Here is a 13835-nt window from a genome sequence, read left to right on the forward strand (position 1 = left end):
TTTCACAACAACACTGACCGATTGAAAATAAAATTGACAATTATACGAAATTTGCACGAAAAAATTGATAAATTCGAGCACAGAAGACTAAGTTTATGATGTCTGTATGCATTGGTTCAAGAATTGGAAGAACATTATTTTTCACCGGTCACTCGTTTCTTATGACTTTAATAATTTAAGAGACCTAGACATTGTTTCTTGTCCAAATTTTGCACCCACATTCCAGTTTGTCTGTAATTTTTTGACATCACTTGAGATAATTCACGAATATAGATATCGCCTCTAGAAATGTAACATTCAATATTCAAACTGCTGCCTAATATATCAAAATGTCTTTTGTTTGGATGAAACTTTGTGTTCTTGCATTTGTAGCCACAGTTGGTAAGTCACTTTTTTAAAGATTTGAATGCTTCTTTGTGTAATTGTTTTGGGGTGTAAAAGCGTTGCTGAAGTACATTTAGTATAAAGCGCTGTAGCACTTTATTCTAAAAATGTACGTACGATCAATGCTTTTAAACACCTATGAAATAATTTCTAAAAGAACAATTCAATACGCACAATTACTTTTTTTTGCTAGGATCATGAAAACAAGATTGATATCAAGTCTTTCTATTATTCACCTATGCATTTTTTTTAATTGAACCAACATGATTATTAATAGCGAATAATTAAAGTCCAGAGTATTACAACATGTACAAAATTCTTGGACATGTCTTGACCATTTAATACCAGATAGATATTTAGTTCTTTGGGAAAACATGAGCCCTTTTGTATTAAAACAAAATTTTACAAAAACATATATCATAACTTATATTGACCCCTCATATAAGGGATATTTATAAAATTTAGGGGTTGACTTAAACCAGATAATGACTTGGATGGAGAATTGTCTCATTGTCAGTCACACATACATAGACCAGATTTAATCATTCAATTATTTCTTAGTGAACAAGGGAAAATACTTTATAAATTAAAGAAATGTCAAAGTACAAGTGATAAATCCAGTTTTAGTATTGTCAAAACCTACTATTTTATGTTTACAAAATAAATTATAATCCCTCGCCTTTTACTTTTCAAGCTTCACCTCAAAAGCTTGCAAATTAAATATTATTTTATTAAAATTTTCAAATCGCTCGCTCGCCTCATTTTTTTTCTCCAAAAATCCGTTGAACAAAAATTTAAATTGGTGGGGCCTAATTACAAACAAAAAGTAGGAACATTAGATCAATAGTGAAATCAACCTTTTCCTAACTTTGTTTTTGAATATTCATTGTATTGTGATGAACTTTGTCATATATAGCACGTGCAGTTATCGACGAGGCGATTTTTTTGGGATAAAAAACACCATGTGCTTTTAGCTTGATTGTCAAATAGCGGAATCCCTTAAAAACAGAGTGTCGAATAAACTTTATCACTCAAATTTAATGTAGACTATTCTTCTTTGACTTTTGATTTTGACTGTCTTCCTTGAACGTGGTTACTCTCTTATATTATTTTTTTGTAATTATTATAGAAAACTCAACATTCATATTCTGTATGAAAGGATAAACGCAATACGATTTTTATTTCAGTATTTTGTGCATGCCCTAATAGTTGGAGTCATTATGAAGACTAGTGTTTCTTCCTTAGTCGTGACAACGAGACATTTGCAGATTCACTGGTGAGTAAAAAGGAAGAGAGTAGAGAGCGGGTTTCGACATAAAGTGTTTATAAGATAGTGTTCTTATTATAATGTCGATTGTTTTACTTTGATATAGAATTACTCGTCCAAGCGTGTAAGCATGCTCGAACTTGTGCTGTATTTCAAGGGAGAGAAATAACTAAAAATATGTCAAATGTTTCATTCAAATTAATGGTATCATATCATATCCGCAAGATGAATAAATGTTTGTTTTAAACTTTGAATGTAATACTTCTGTATCTTTTTCCAGAAACTGTGTGAAGTAATTGGGCGTCAGTATGGTAGATCGGCATCATTAGCTACCGTGGATGATGCAAAAACACAACAGTTTCTTACAGATTTAATGATCAAAATAAGTAAGATTGTGTAGATGTTAGATGTTAGATTTTATATAAATATCTTGTTTAACCTGTTTAACCTGACAATACATATAGCCACTAGTTTACGGAAAAACTTTTTCATTACATGCAAAATAAAAAAAACTCTTCACAACGTAACTTTCAAAATATATATATTTGATTGCATGAACTAATCATGTTTTTTTAAAGCATCAACCTATGTTTGATTGGTGTCCAAAACCATTTTGTTTGTTTTCACAGATTCCATTGGAATGTACATAGGATTAAATGACCTTGTTACTGAAGGGACATTTCACTGGGTAGCTAACGGCAAGCAGGCAACATACTTTAACTGGGGACCTACCCAACCAAACAACAGAGGGGGGAACGAGAACTGTGTAGCTATGAGAGTTGATCCAGTTATAGGTTTCAATTATTCTTGGACAGATGGTCCTTGTACAGTACCAACTACCTACATTTGTGAAATGGTGTTAGTATTATTGCAAAAAAAGTCCATTTAAACGCAATACATTTATCAATGTGCTTTTTATCACTGCAAAAACATGTTGAGTTTTTTCTCTGTTTTTTAATTTGAGTTCAATTATCGAGTTATCAGCACATACTTCTTATTGTCAAAATTTTAAAAAGTAATCTCCGTCTATACGTATGATATGTTTGTTTTGTATTCCTCCGGATATTTTGTTCCGGATACATTTCTACATGTATGTACATAATTCTTTAACTTGATCCATCGTTTGATATTTGGAGTAGACACATATTAACGCGTCCGTAATATGTTTAGAAAAATTATTTATAGAAATAAGTAGAAGTTGTAAAATTGCCAATGAGACAAGCTTTAACAAGAGACGTTATAAAGGAGCATCTATAAGTCACTGTTAGGCCTTGAAGCTTACCAAGGCATACAAATGGATGAAATGGCAAATTGGAAACAATTTGAACCTGACGACTCTGTAAACGAAATGAATATAATATAAAAACACCATAAGGCAACTAATGAATTACTTCGTTGAAACGCATCATTGTTAATGTGTCAACAGTTACTACTTTCACAAAAAATCCCACACATATGAAATAAACAATATTTAATATATACAACTGGTCATTTTTCAAACATTTCTTTATTTATTTTAGGGCAGCAGATATTGGAAACCTTCTTGGATAGATGTAATTGTCAAATATTGTTTTATTTGTACATGTCAGTTTATTTATTACATATATACACACCAACAGTGTTGTTGTTTGTATTTGATATTTGTGTTGTTATGTTGATTGCTGAATATTGAGTGAGTCCATAGTGTAACAATGATTATCGGAAGAACAGATATCATCTTTAGTTAACTTGAATATAAAATTTCTAACGCAAATTAATTGTTTATAGTAAACATAATAAACTATTACCTTTTATCTATTGGTCCGAGAACACAATTATTTCGTAGTGCATTTCTTTTAGAACATAAATGAAAATAAAAAAAATCCCACCTGCGCTTTCTCAAAGAAACTTTTACAGTGTGTTGTACAACTTTTGGGACAAATTATATCTAAATTATAGAAAACTTCATCGGCTCTAACTCAAAATATGGACAATTGTATGTTTAGGGCGTCTTGAAATCTTTTGACAGCTTCCGAAGTGCTAATTTTAAACCTTTTTCAGCTGGACCAAATCACTACTTTCCTTTAAAATTCTGGACCCAAATTGTTTTACAGTGTAATTTCATCCCTCCACTTGCAATTTGAGGCATTAAACATGGAGAAATAAATTTGGAAGGGGTAAAAAAATTAATGGCAAGTAACCCACTGTCAACACTAGGGACTATATTTGTGAACAACGAATATCAAGGGACGACAATGGTGGTCTCGGATCTATTAAGGTGGTATGGGAGTCTAAAATAAAAATGATAGAACTTGTTCATACTTTGCCAAAACGTAGTATCTATTGATATATGTTGAAAAATGTTATAAAAATGATAGGTCACCGCGCATTTTCTCAAGCTACAGGGCGTATCAAAATGACACATTTTGTATGGATTATACAGGAAAAAACACAATTTTGTGATTAGAAACTAAACAAAATGATAGAATTGTTAAATACTTAAGGAATAGATAGCTTTCAGACAATGCTTTGAGAATATTAAAAGAAAAGATAGGGTCACCGTACGTTTTTTCCGGCTAAAATACAAAATAGGAAAATTCCATGTATAATCCTTCAGAAAATGCACTGTTTTAGAGCTACCTCCCCTTAAAATGCAAATTTAATTTATTTTCAAGAACAACCAAAAATAATCATCATTTACAAAAATATCAATATGTATAAGTTTTATTCTTATAAATTGATTCTTTTAAATGAAAATTCACATTAAATATCTGCATTCCTGCATCAAATTTTGCTAACTTGATAGAAAATCTGGACCTTTGGTTCTCTGTTTTTTACAATCCAAGATGGAGGAAGACACCCATACCACTTTAACGTATCAGTCCAATACTTCAAAGCTGTAGCTGACTAATGTATATTTGGGAAATCCAGAAAGTTTTGTAAAGCCTACTTACGTCTTTATTTGAAAATGGAAGAATTAATATAATTTTACAGATCATGCAAAAATAAAAAACACAAAATATGTTAAAAGTCCACAGATAAACATTATAATCAATGTATTTTCAATGATAATGTTATTTGTTTTACCTGATGAAGATTTACTGAACACACAGTATACTTCGGAACAAAAGATATAACATCTAGTTATTACCCTTCCAAATTTCTAGTTATTATCCTTTTCATTACATACATTACCTGATCACTATCTCGTTTGTGGTATGAAAAGCATATTTATTATGTATGCTTTAATTCATGTACAAGTGAACAGAGGGGAAATGTAACAATTGTTCTTTCAGAATTTTTAAACATCTTTTAAAACATTACTTGTAATCAGAATATTCCACAGGATTGAATTATAATAGTAGGTAATGGTACATATAGTATACATAAGAAGATGTGGCATTAGTGCCAATGAGACAACTCTCCATCCAAGTAACAATTTGTAAAAGTAAACCAATATAGGTCAACGTACGGTCTTTAACACAGACTATAATGGACCACTGAAATGAATAGTGTATAAGCATTCAAACAGGAAAAACTATCTATATAAAAAAACGAGAAACGAATAACACTTATGAACTATTCAACAAACGACAACCTCTAAATATCAGGTTTCTGACTTGGGACAGCTGCAAACGAATGCAGCATGTTGAAATGTTTAAATACAAACCAACCATCGCCCTTGTCTAAAACAATAGTGTAGCATCACAACATAGAGAGGGACACTATAAAATATCCATTGAAATGGCTTAACACAATCAACAGACATATTAAGGATGTATTCTTCTGACATTTCAGTCTCATTGAAATCTCGTTCTGGAATTATTTCCAAAACATGTGATACAAGTGGAAAATAGCAATGAATTTGATAATTATCATAATCATGCTTAGCTCTATGAAAATATTGTCTATTTCCAATTAGTATGTAGTTTTTGAGTAATGAAATTTTCAAGTTTTATTACTTATCAAGTCAGTTTTTTTTTAGGGAAATTTGAGAAAAATGGGTGAAGGGTACATGAAATATGCATTTTGTTCTTTAAACAGAGAAAAATCACAAATTGACAAAATTGACAACATGGTAAATTTGACACGAATAAGCATCAACATATTATAAAACTTTCTAATATTAACACCTAACTATAGTTTTTATTTGTTGAATTTATTCAGATTGGTCCACTTCATCTTATTTGAGAGTATGAAAGAAAGTTTAATCCAGTACTGTGATTTTTCTCACGATAATATCCCAAAAAATGGTAAAGATTGATGAAAAATGGAAAAATCATCAAAATTGGGTACTTTCAGAGGGCCGTAGCAAAAAAAGAAGCGCACCACCATATGAGTTTTTCTTCACAAATTATTTTAAAATAAGGATCAAATGTTAAACAATAACAGAATGACAACCATAACATGGACAAAATACCGCCATAAAAATAATGTACACAGGTAAATGAAAATAATTTTGTTGTAAGGTATACATTAATGAACTACGGAAATGGTTTTATTTTTTCAAAATAAATAATTTTGTTGTTCATAGTACGAGAACAGACGTGACAATTTATTGTTATATCAAACGTTTTTCAAACGCTTAAAACATGAGACACGAGATATTGAATAGATATATCATGATAAGGAGGGATATTTGTGAAAAATACCAGTCGAGAGAATGTTAAATTTCGCGAGCCGTAAGGCGAGGGAAATTCATTCTCAAGACTGGTATTTTTGGCAAATACCCCTCAAGAATATGCTATATCTGTTTAATTACACCGAATTTTAATGTTCATAAACGCATTGATGATCATGACGTTACAAGCGTCCGGTCGGATAGAGTATTTTTTGGCAAATACCACGGTCGAGAGGGTAAAAAAGGCATATCTTTTTGCATATACCCTGGCGGTGTTAACAAATGAACGATATTCATTTGATAACAGTAAATTGGTGAAAAATACACTGGCTATCAACCAATAAAAACCCAGGATTATTACATAACCATTAAATAACAAAGAAGCATTAAAGATTGTATCAACAGGTAAAAAAGTACGATTTGAAAGTACTCGCAATTGATGAAAAATACATATACGTCACAATTGTTATTTTGTTTTGATAAAACTATTTCGTAAATTGATCATTTTATTTACTTTGCTGCAATAGTATTGGGGTTGGGTTTTTTTTTGCAATAAAAATTTGCTTATTTTAAACTTTTAGACTTTATAACAGGGATTTCTGATAATGTAGCTTCATTCTGTACATGAATAGGTATCCATTATTTTTTAATTGACAATTTATTGACTTCATCGTAAATTCTGGGGATGTAAATATTTGAAAATGCAATCAACAAATGATTATGGAAATAAAAGTATGAACGGAAACATTGAGGAATAATTTGCATGAGTTTCCGTTCTTTTTCCGTGATTTAAAAAAATGCGGTCTGTAGTTATTATTAGTTGAAACGAAATGCAGCCTTAACAACCAGCGTTCCTTCCTAGATCAAACAAACGAAATTATTCATTGACATTTAAATCGTTCTCAGACTGATTATTTTCTCTTTTTTTTTGCGAAAATTGACAAAATCCGCAAAAAAAGATAACAAAGCTGTCATTTCGTCTGTTATATTCATTTGAATAATTTACAATCCTTATTATTATACATAACTTTTCTATTGGGTAACGCGTTATCACGTGACATGGAAAAATTCAGTTTATTTTCATTTAATTGCAAGGAAGGCCGAATAACCCTTAAAATTTACACCAGCGGTGAAAATAACCCTAGTATTCACCGGTGAATAACATCGTTTAAAAGTTTCTTGATTTGAACACGAGTTATCTCCCATGAAAATGACGTAAATAAGCAAAATGGCAGCCTTCACGTTACAGGAAGCCTATCGAGAGACGAGAAAATAAGTCTTTGGACATACATCTATTGCTAATATTATCTCTTATAAACGGTCCTTTTTAGGGCCACCAATATTTCACAAAAAGATTCTACCTTTGTTGTACATACGAGAAATTCTAAGACACAAATGTATTTTCGAACGTCCCCTTGTGATTGTTTCTAATAAAATAGTAAGTGCTTTTTCAATGATTCAAAGGGCCCTTCTTTTGTCAGTTCGGTATAATAAAACAATTGTAACCCCTTAGAATCGATGAATATACAAAACTTGCGACCCTCAATGAAATAACTTTCTCGTGCTGAAAATTTTGGATATTTACCTTTTCTACGAGCCATAATTGTATATGGTTGTAATCTATATGATTTGTTTTTCAAGTGACAACAATAGATGTTTATTTGATTTTGTAATTAGAATACTTTAGACAATTGTGACGTGTTATTTGTTTTGGTGTTTTTTTCTAAATTCTCTTTAAGTATTCATGTTTTTTTTTTCGTCTTGTGTACATCAGATAAAGGTTATTTCAGAAAACCTAATGGACATCAGTATCTTGTTTTGTTGTTGTAAAAAGTAATTGTGTCACGCTAATGTATAAATAATCAACAACTTCAACATGTTCAAGTATTTATGGTTTTACTGTTTCAGTTTTCTTTACAACCTCTAATTACATGTATTAATAGCTGACTGATATAAGTATTTCAGTATACATTTAAAGTATAGGTATGAAGATAAAAGAAACTTTCGTCTAATTGGTAAGTACGAAAGATTACTATAATCATTTAGAACAAGAAAAGCAACCCTGTTTATGAAAATAAAATATTATAGATTATTTGTTTCATGTTTGTTTGTTTTTATAGTAATTACGAGTATAACACAATGTTGACTACTGTGCCCCGTTTTTTACATTTTTACTTATTAACTTAGTTTATTTTGTTCACATATCGTTGTTAATATAATGGAATTTAACTGGGACTGTCATACAGGTGAGAGGTTTAGCTAGCTATAAAACCAGGTTTAATCCACCATTTTCTGAATAAGAAAATCCCTTTACCAAGTCAACAATAATATATGAAAGTTGATATCCATTAGTTTGATGTGTTTTTGACTTTGTCATTTGATTACGGATTTTCCGTTTTGAGTTTTCCTCGGAATTCAGTATTTTTGTAATTTAAGCTTTTAGTCAGTGTGTCTGACACGCTTTTTCTTTATTACAAAACTTCATCAGAGTTAAAATTCTTTCTATATGAGCGTATGATGAAGGTAAAGCCCAAAAATAGAGCTTCAGACACACATAATTCACAAAGAGATATTTTATTTTTTATATCACTTGGCCAATAAGTCATCCATTGTCGAATCGATGGCAGCTACCATGGCTATTGTTGGTAATGCTTTATAAAAATATGAACAGACAATCGTCGGTTATACTTTGAACATGAAATTTGTGTAATATGGTTTTTTCATACAATATAGCACAGCGTATCATCCCGCAGAAATATCATCTCTAACAGAGACTCTCTAGAGTGTATTGATGTCTCAGCATGATACGGGTGTGATCGATATTGAGAAAAGATATACTATTTCTAATTTTCTTTAATGTGTTATGTTATTGAAACAAGTGTAAATAATAGTAAATACTTTTTAGATAGTGTACCGATGTTCCCAAAAGTCATGATTAAGACACACAATCAAAGAAATGCATTAACTTCAAACTAAACGAAGTGAAACTAGATACGTTGACAAGTTAAACATCCCCAAGAGTGTTTCACATTGTTGCAGTATTGTGTCTTGAAGAGAAATATATATAACCGAAAGCGGAATCGAAAACATCTCTTTCGCTGGAAATTATTGCAAATTATTGAACAGTTAAATCTGTGTTACATTGCAACTTCTATCTGATCATACTGATTATCTCATATACAATTCTTAATGCATTCAAACGCAAAAAAGGTGAGATTTTAAACGTATTTGTGCATCCAGGTGATATCCCTCAACCATATCAAATTTACAAAATAAAAAGGAATTCATCGGTTGAGTCAACTGAAAAATCATTCTGACTATTATAATCCTATGAAATAAGGTTATCAAACGTCATGGACTATATTATGATACTGATCAGAAAAGTTTATTTTTTTATATTCTGACATTTAGATTAATTTTGTGATATCTCTGTGGCGGTGCTTCCGAAGATCTAGATCTTTGGATAATACATTCATAACCATCATCTATTCTAGTACTACAAACGGTTTGACTCGGAAAGAAAAATATCGTTGCTAGGATTTTCCCAAGATGCGCTTTCCGTCTTCATTAAAGTCAACAAAGCCCCTCAAAATGGATAATCCGATTTACATTATATTGATTCACCTTATGTACTGATAAATATTCTTATTCAAATTTCAAATATTCACATAGGACATCTCTAACTTTGGCTTGTATCCTTATCCTGATAATTGTTCCAAATTATGTTCCAAATAATCTTGTTCTAAAATTTGAACTTTTTATTATCAAAATGGTCTTAATGAATACCAGTTACATAAAAGTTTATCATTTATCATTAATAACCAAGGATAACCTTGACTTTGCGTTTGGCCCAAATTTTACACCCCCATTCCAGTTTGTCTAAAACAAAATTACATCACGAACTTGAGATAATTAATGCATATAAATGTCGCGTCTAGAAATGCAACATTCAATATTCAACCTGCTGCCTAATATATCAACATGTCTTTTGTTTCGATGAAACTTTGTGTTCTGGCATTTGTAGCCACAGTTGGTAAGTCAATTTATTTTAAAGATTTGAATGCCTCTTTTCGTAAATATTTTGGGGTGTGAAAGTGTTTACCGAAGTGCATGTAGTATAAAGCGCCGTAACGCTTCATTCGAAAAAATGTACGCACGGTCAACGCTTTTATAACCCTATAAAATTACTAAAAAAAGAATTCAATAAATATGATTACATTTTTTGCTAGGATTATGAAAACAAGATTTTTATCAAGTTTTTCTGTTAATTACCTGTTCACCTGAACACATGATTGTGTTGTATCGTGATCAATGTAACATTTTATTCTGAAATGAATGTTAATTTCAGAATAACGCAAGATGGATGTTAGCCAATCAAAATAAAGTATTATAATGAAACATACAATGCTTGTTATGTAACTATTGTTTAACCAATATTTAATCTGTAATTCATAAATAAATGTTTCTTCGTGTAATTTTGATAAATGGACATTAGGGTCAAAGTAAATGTTAGGATAATTATAGCTGCCAAATTCATGTTCATCAATTTGACCCAATTACAAACTAACATATTTGATTCATAGCATAGTAAAACACATATAATATTATCTAAATTACAAAAAAATCCATAGAGAACCAATTAATAATGCATAGACCCGTTAAAATGTGGCCGTATTTCGTAGGAATGGCCCTTATGTGATCAAATTATCCCTTGCAATAACATTCAAAGCCCTTACTTTGTTTTTGAATATTTATAATGTTGTGATGAACGTTTTCATAGATAGCACGAGCAGAGGGGACGATTTATTGGGATACAGAACACCGTGTGCTTTCAGTCTGATTATTAAATAGCGAAGGTTATCATCGTGATGCAAATAAATTGAACGTCGAATATATTTTATCATTTTAAATGTAACATAAATTATTATTCTATGACTTTTGATTTTTACAGCCTTCCATGAACTTGATAACTCTCTGTATAGCATATTAGACAGTTCTCAACATTCCATTTCTGTATGAAAGGATACATGCATATATAATAATTCTTATTTCAGTATTTTCTTCATGTCCTACTAGTTGGAGTCATTATAAAGACAAGTGTTTCTTTCTAAGCCGTGACAACGAGACATTTGCCGATTCACTGGTGAGTAAAAATGAATAGAGCATAGGGAGGGTGCCGAAAATAAGTGTTCATAAACGCCTATTATGATTTCGATTGTTTTTTCTTTTATATATAATTACTCTTTTTGTTTTGAACGATGTATGGAGTTTAACTTATTTGCGATTTTGTATGAGTGTGCATTCCATTGACGGATAATGTTTGCATCGCAGAAGTCGATTACCATTTGTACACATCCAATATCGCCTCTTTTTAAGTTATGTACATCAATTTAGTGTTTTTGTTCAACATTTATTTCTTATTTGGATACATGAGTTAGCACACCGGTAAACTACGGTTGCATCTCATTTCGCATCACGTGATCCTGTATGCGATATCAAAAACTTTCAAATGTATAAATAGAAAGCTCAAGTAACTACATACAGTTTTAGAATAAGATCATTGACATAATATTAGAGGCGGAAACATATTTTCTAAATGTAGCATATTTTTTCAGATTTATATCAAAGCATTGGTAAAAGATGTTTGTTTTAAACATTTGAGCATGTCAGAGTTATGCTGTTTTTCAAGGGAGAGAAATAACTGAAAATATGTTAAAATTTTCATCTGATATAATGATATAATATCATGTCCACATAATGAATAAATGTTTGTTTTTAAATTTGAAAGTAATACTTTTCTATCTTTTTTACAGAAACTATGTGAAGTGATTGGGCGTCAGTATGGTAGATCGGCATCATTAGCTACCGTTGATGATGCTAAAACACAACAGTTTCTTACAGATTTAATGATCAAAATAAGTAAGAATGTTTAGAAATTAGACTTTATAGAAATAATGAAGCGCAACTGTTGTTCTCTATCTTGCTTAACCTGAATATAATATATATCCCCTATTTTAAGGTCAAACTTGGCTGTTTTAATTACATGCAAAATGCAAAACAAAATTCACAATGTAACTTTCAAAAGGTATATTTGATTGACGGAATTAAGCATGTTTTGTTTTATAGCATCAACCTATGTTTGATTGGTGTCCATAACCATTTTGTTTGTTTTCACAGATTCCATTGGAATGTACATAGGATTAAATGACCTTGTTACTGAAGGGACATTTCACTGGGTAGCTAACGGCAAGCAGGCAACTTACTTTAACTGGGGACCTACCCAACCAAACAACAGAGGGGGAAACGAGAACTGTGTAGCTATGAGAGTTGATCCAGTTATAGGCTTCAATTATTCTTGGACAGATGGTCCTTGTACAGTACCAACTACATACATTTGTGAAATGGTGTAAGTACTATTGCAAACAAATAGATTTAAACAAATTACATTTTAACACTGAGCCTTTTATCACTGCAAAATATATTGTTTTTCCTGTTTTCAACGTGGTTTTAACTATCTGGTAATAAGCATATATTTGTTGTTTTCAAGATTAAAAAAAAGTCTTTTGCTGTAGTTTTTTTTTATCTCTGGGTATTTTAAAAATCAGTCAACTAATTTACAAATAACAGGTACAGAAATTACAGATAAAGTCGCATTTTACCCCGCTTGGATGTTAAGCAAATTGATAATGTAGATATTTCTTTTTGCATAACAGTTCGTTGGTGTCCACTTCGTGGTCGGCGTTAAAACAATATCGATTTTTATGAACCACTGAGTGTTTAATTGTTGGATAGAAACTTCAGGATAATAATATATGAACATAATTCATACCTGGACCGGTCGTTTGATATTTTGAGTAGATACATATTCACGCTTCTGTAATATACGTTAAAAAAGATAACTATTTATATAAAAATAAGCAGAATTTGTATAATTGGCAATGAAACAATTCTTCACAAAAGACGTTATCAATTATCATCCTAATGTTACCGGTAGGCCTTCAATAATGAATAAAACCCTACATCCTACCAAGGTATAAGTATCTCTGAATTGGCAAATTGAAAACAATTTAAACGTGAAAACTGACGGCTTTTTCAAATATTCATTTATTCATTTTAGGGCAGCAGATATTGGAAACCTTCTTGGATAGCTGTAATTGTCAAGAATCGTTTTACACTTTACATGTCACTTTATTTATTACATATTTACACACAAACATTGTTGTTGCTTTTATTTGATATTTAGCGTGTTATGCTAATTGCTGGATATTGAGAGCGCCCATGGTGTAACATGGATTGTCGTAAAAACAGAAATAATATTTTGTAAACTCGAAAATAAAATTGCAAATGTAAACTGATTGTTGCTGGTAAATATCATGGGCTATTATCGTTTATCTGTAAACTTAGCATTTAACTATTCAAAGCCTTTGCTGACTGTCGTGTATTATGAAGAACCAGAAAGTATTGTAAAGTGTACTTATGTTTTTATTTCAAGTATAGATATGAATATCATTTTTCACATGCAACAATAAACAGCACAAAAGCACAAAATGTCTATTAAATAGTCTTCCAAATAAATTTTACAAT

At 30.8% G+C, this 13835-nt stretch overlaps 1 protein-coding gene and 1 long non-coding RNA gene across 2 annotated transcripts; both read left to right on the plus strand.

The window, feature by feature from the left end:
- The first annotated feature begins 298 nt into the window (after positions 1-298).
- Positions 299-3267, plus strand: LOC139488916 (uncharacterized). Its single transcript, XR_011656111.1, has 5 exons — positions 299-381; positions 1572-1660; positions 1932-2037; positions 2281-2509; positions 3172-3267. It is a non-coding gene; the product is annotated as an uncharacterized lncRNA (long non-coding RNA).
- Positions 3268-10148: 6881 nt separating this feature from the next.
- LOC139488915 (perlucin-like protein) lies at positions 10149-13465 on the plus strand. The gene is made up of 5 exons (XM_071274883.1): positions 10149-10284; positions 11306-11394; positions 12065-12170; positions 12429-12657; positions 13369-13465. The coding sequence occupies exons 1-5, from the start codon at positions 10233-10235 to the stop codon at positions 13397-13399; spliced, it is 507 nt and encodes a 168-aa protein (XP_071130984.1). The 5' UTR covers positions 10149-10232; the 3' UTR covers positions 13400-13465.
- Positions 13466-13835: the final 370 nt, after the last annotated feature.

The sequence above is a fragment of the Mytilus edulis genome, chromosome 9 (assembly GCF_963676685.1).
Source record: "Mytilus edulis chromosome 9, xbMytEdul2.2, whole genome shotgun sequence".
In the NCBI taxonomy this organism is placed as follows: domain Eukaryota; kingdom Metazoa; phylum Mollusca; class Bivalvia; order Mytilida; family Mytilidae; genus Mytilus; species Mytilus edulis.

Coding starts and splice junctions, on each gene's coding strand:
- LOC139488915 (XM_071274883.1), top strand. CDS start 10,233: ATGTCTTTTGTTTCGATGAAACTTTGTGTTCTGGCATTTGTAGCCACA. Junction 10,285..11,305: donor GGCATTTGTAGCCACAGTTG/GTAAGTCAATTT, acceptor TTCTTATTTCAG/TATTTTCTTCATGTCCTACT. Junction 11,395..12,064: donor AGACATTTGCCGATTCACTG/GTGAGTAAAAAT, acceptor TCTTTTTTACAG/AAACTATGTGAAGTGATTGG.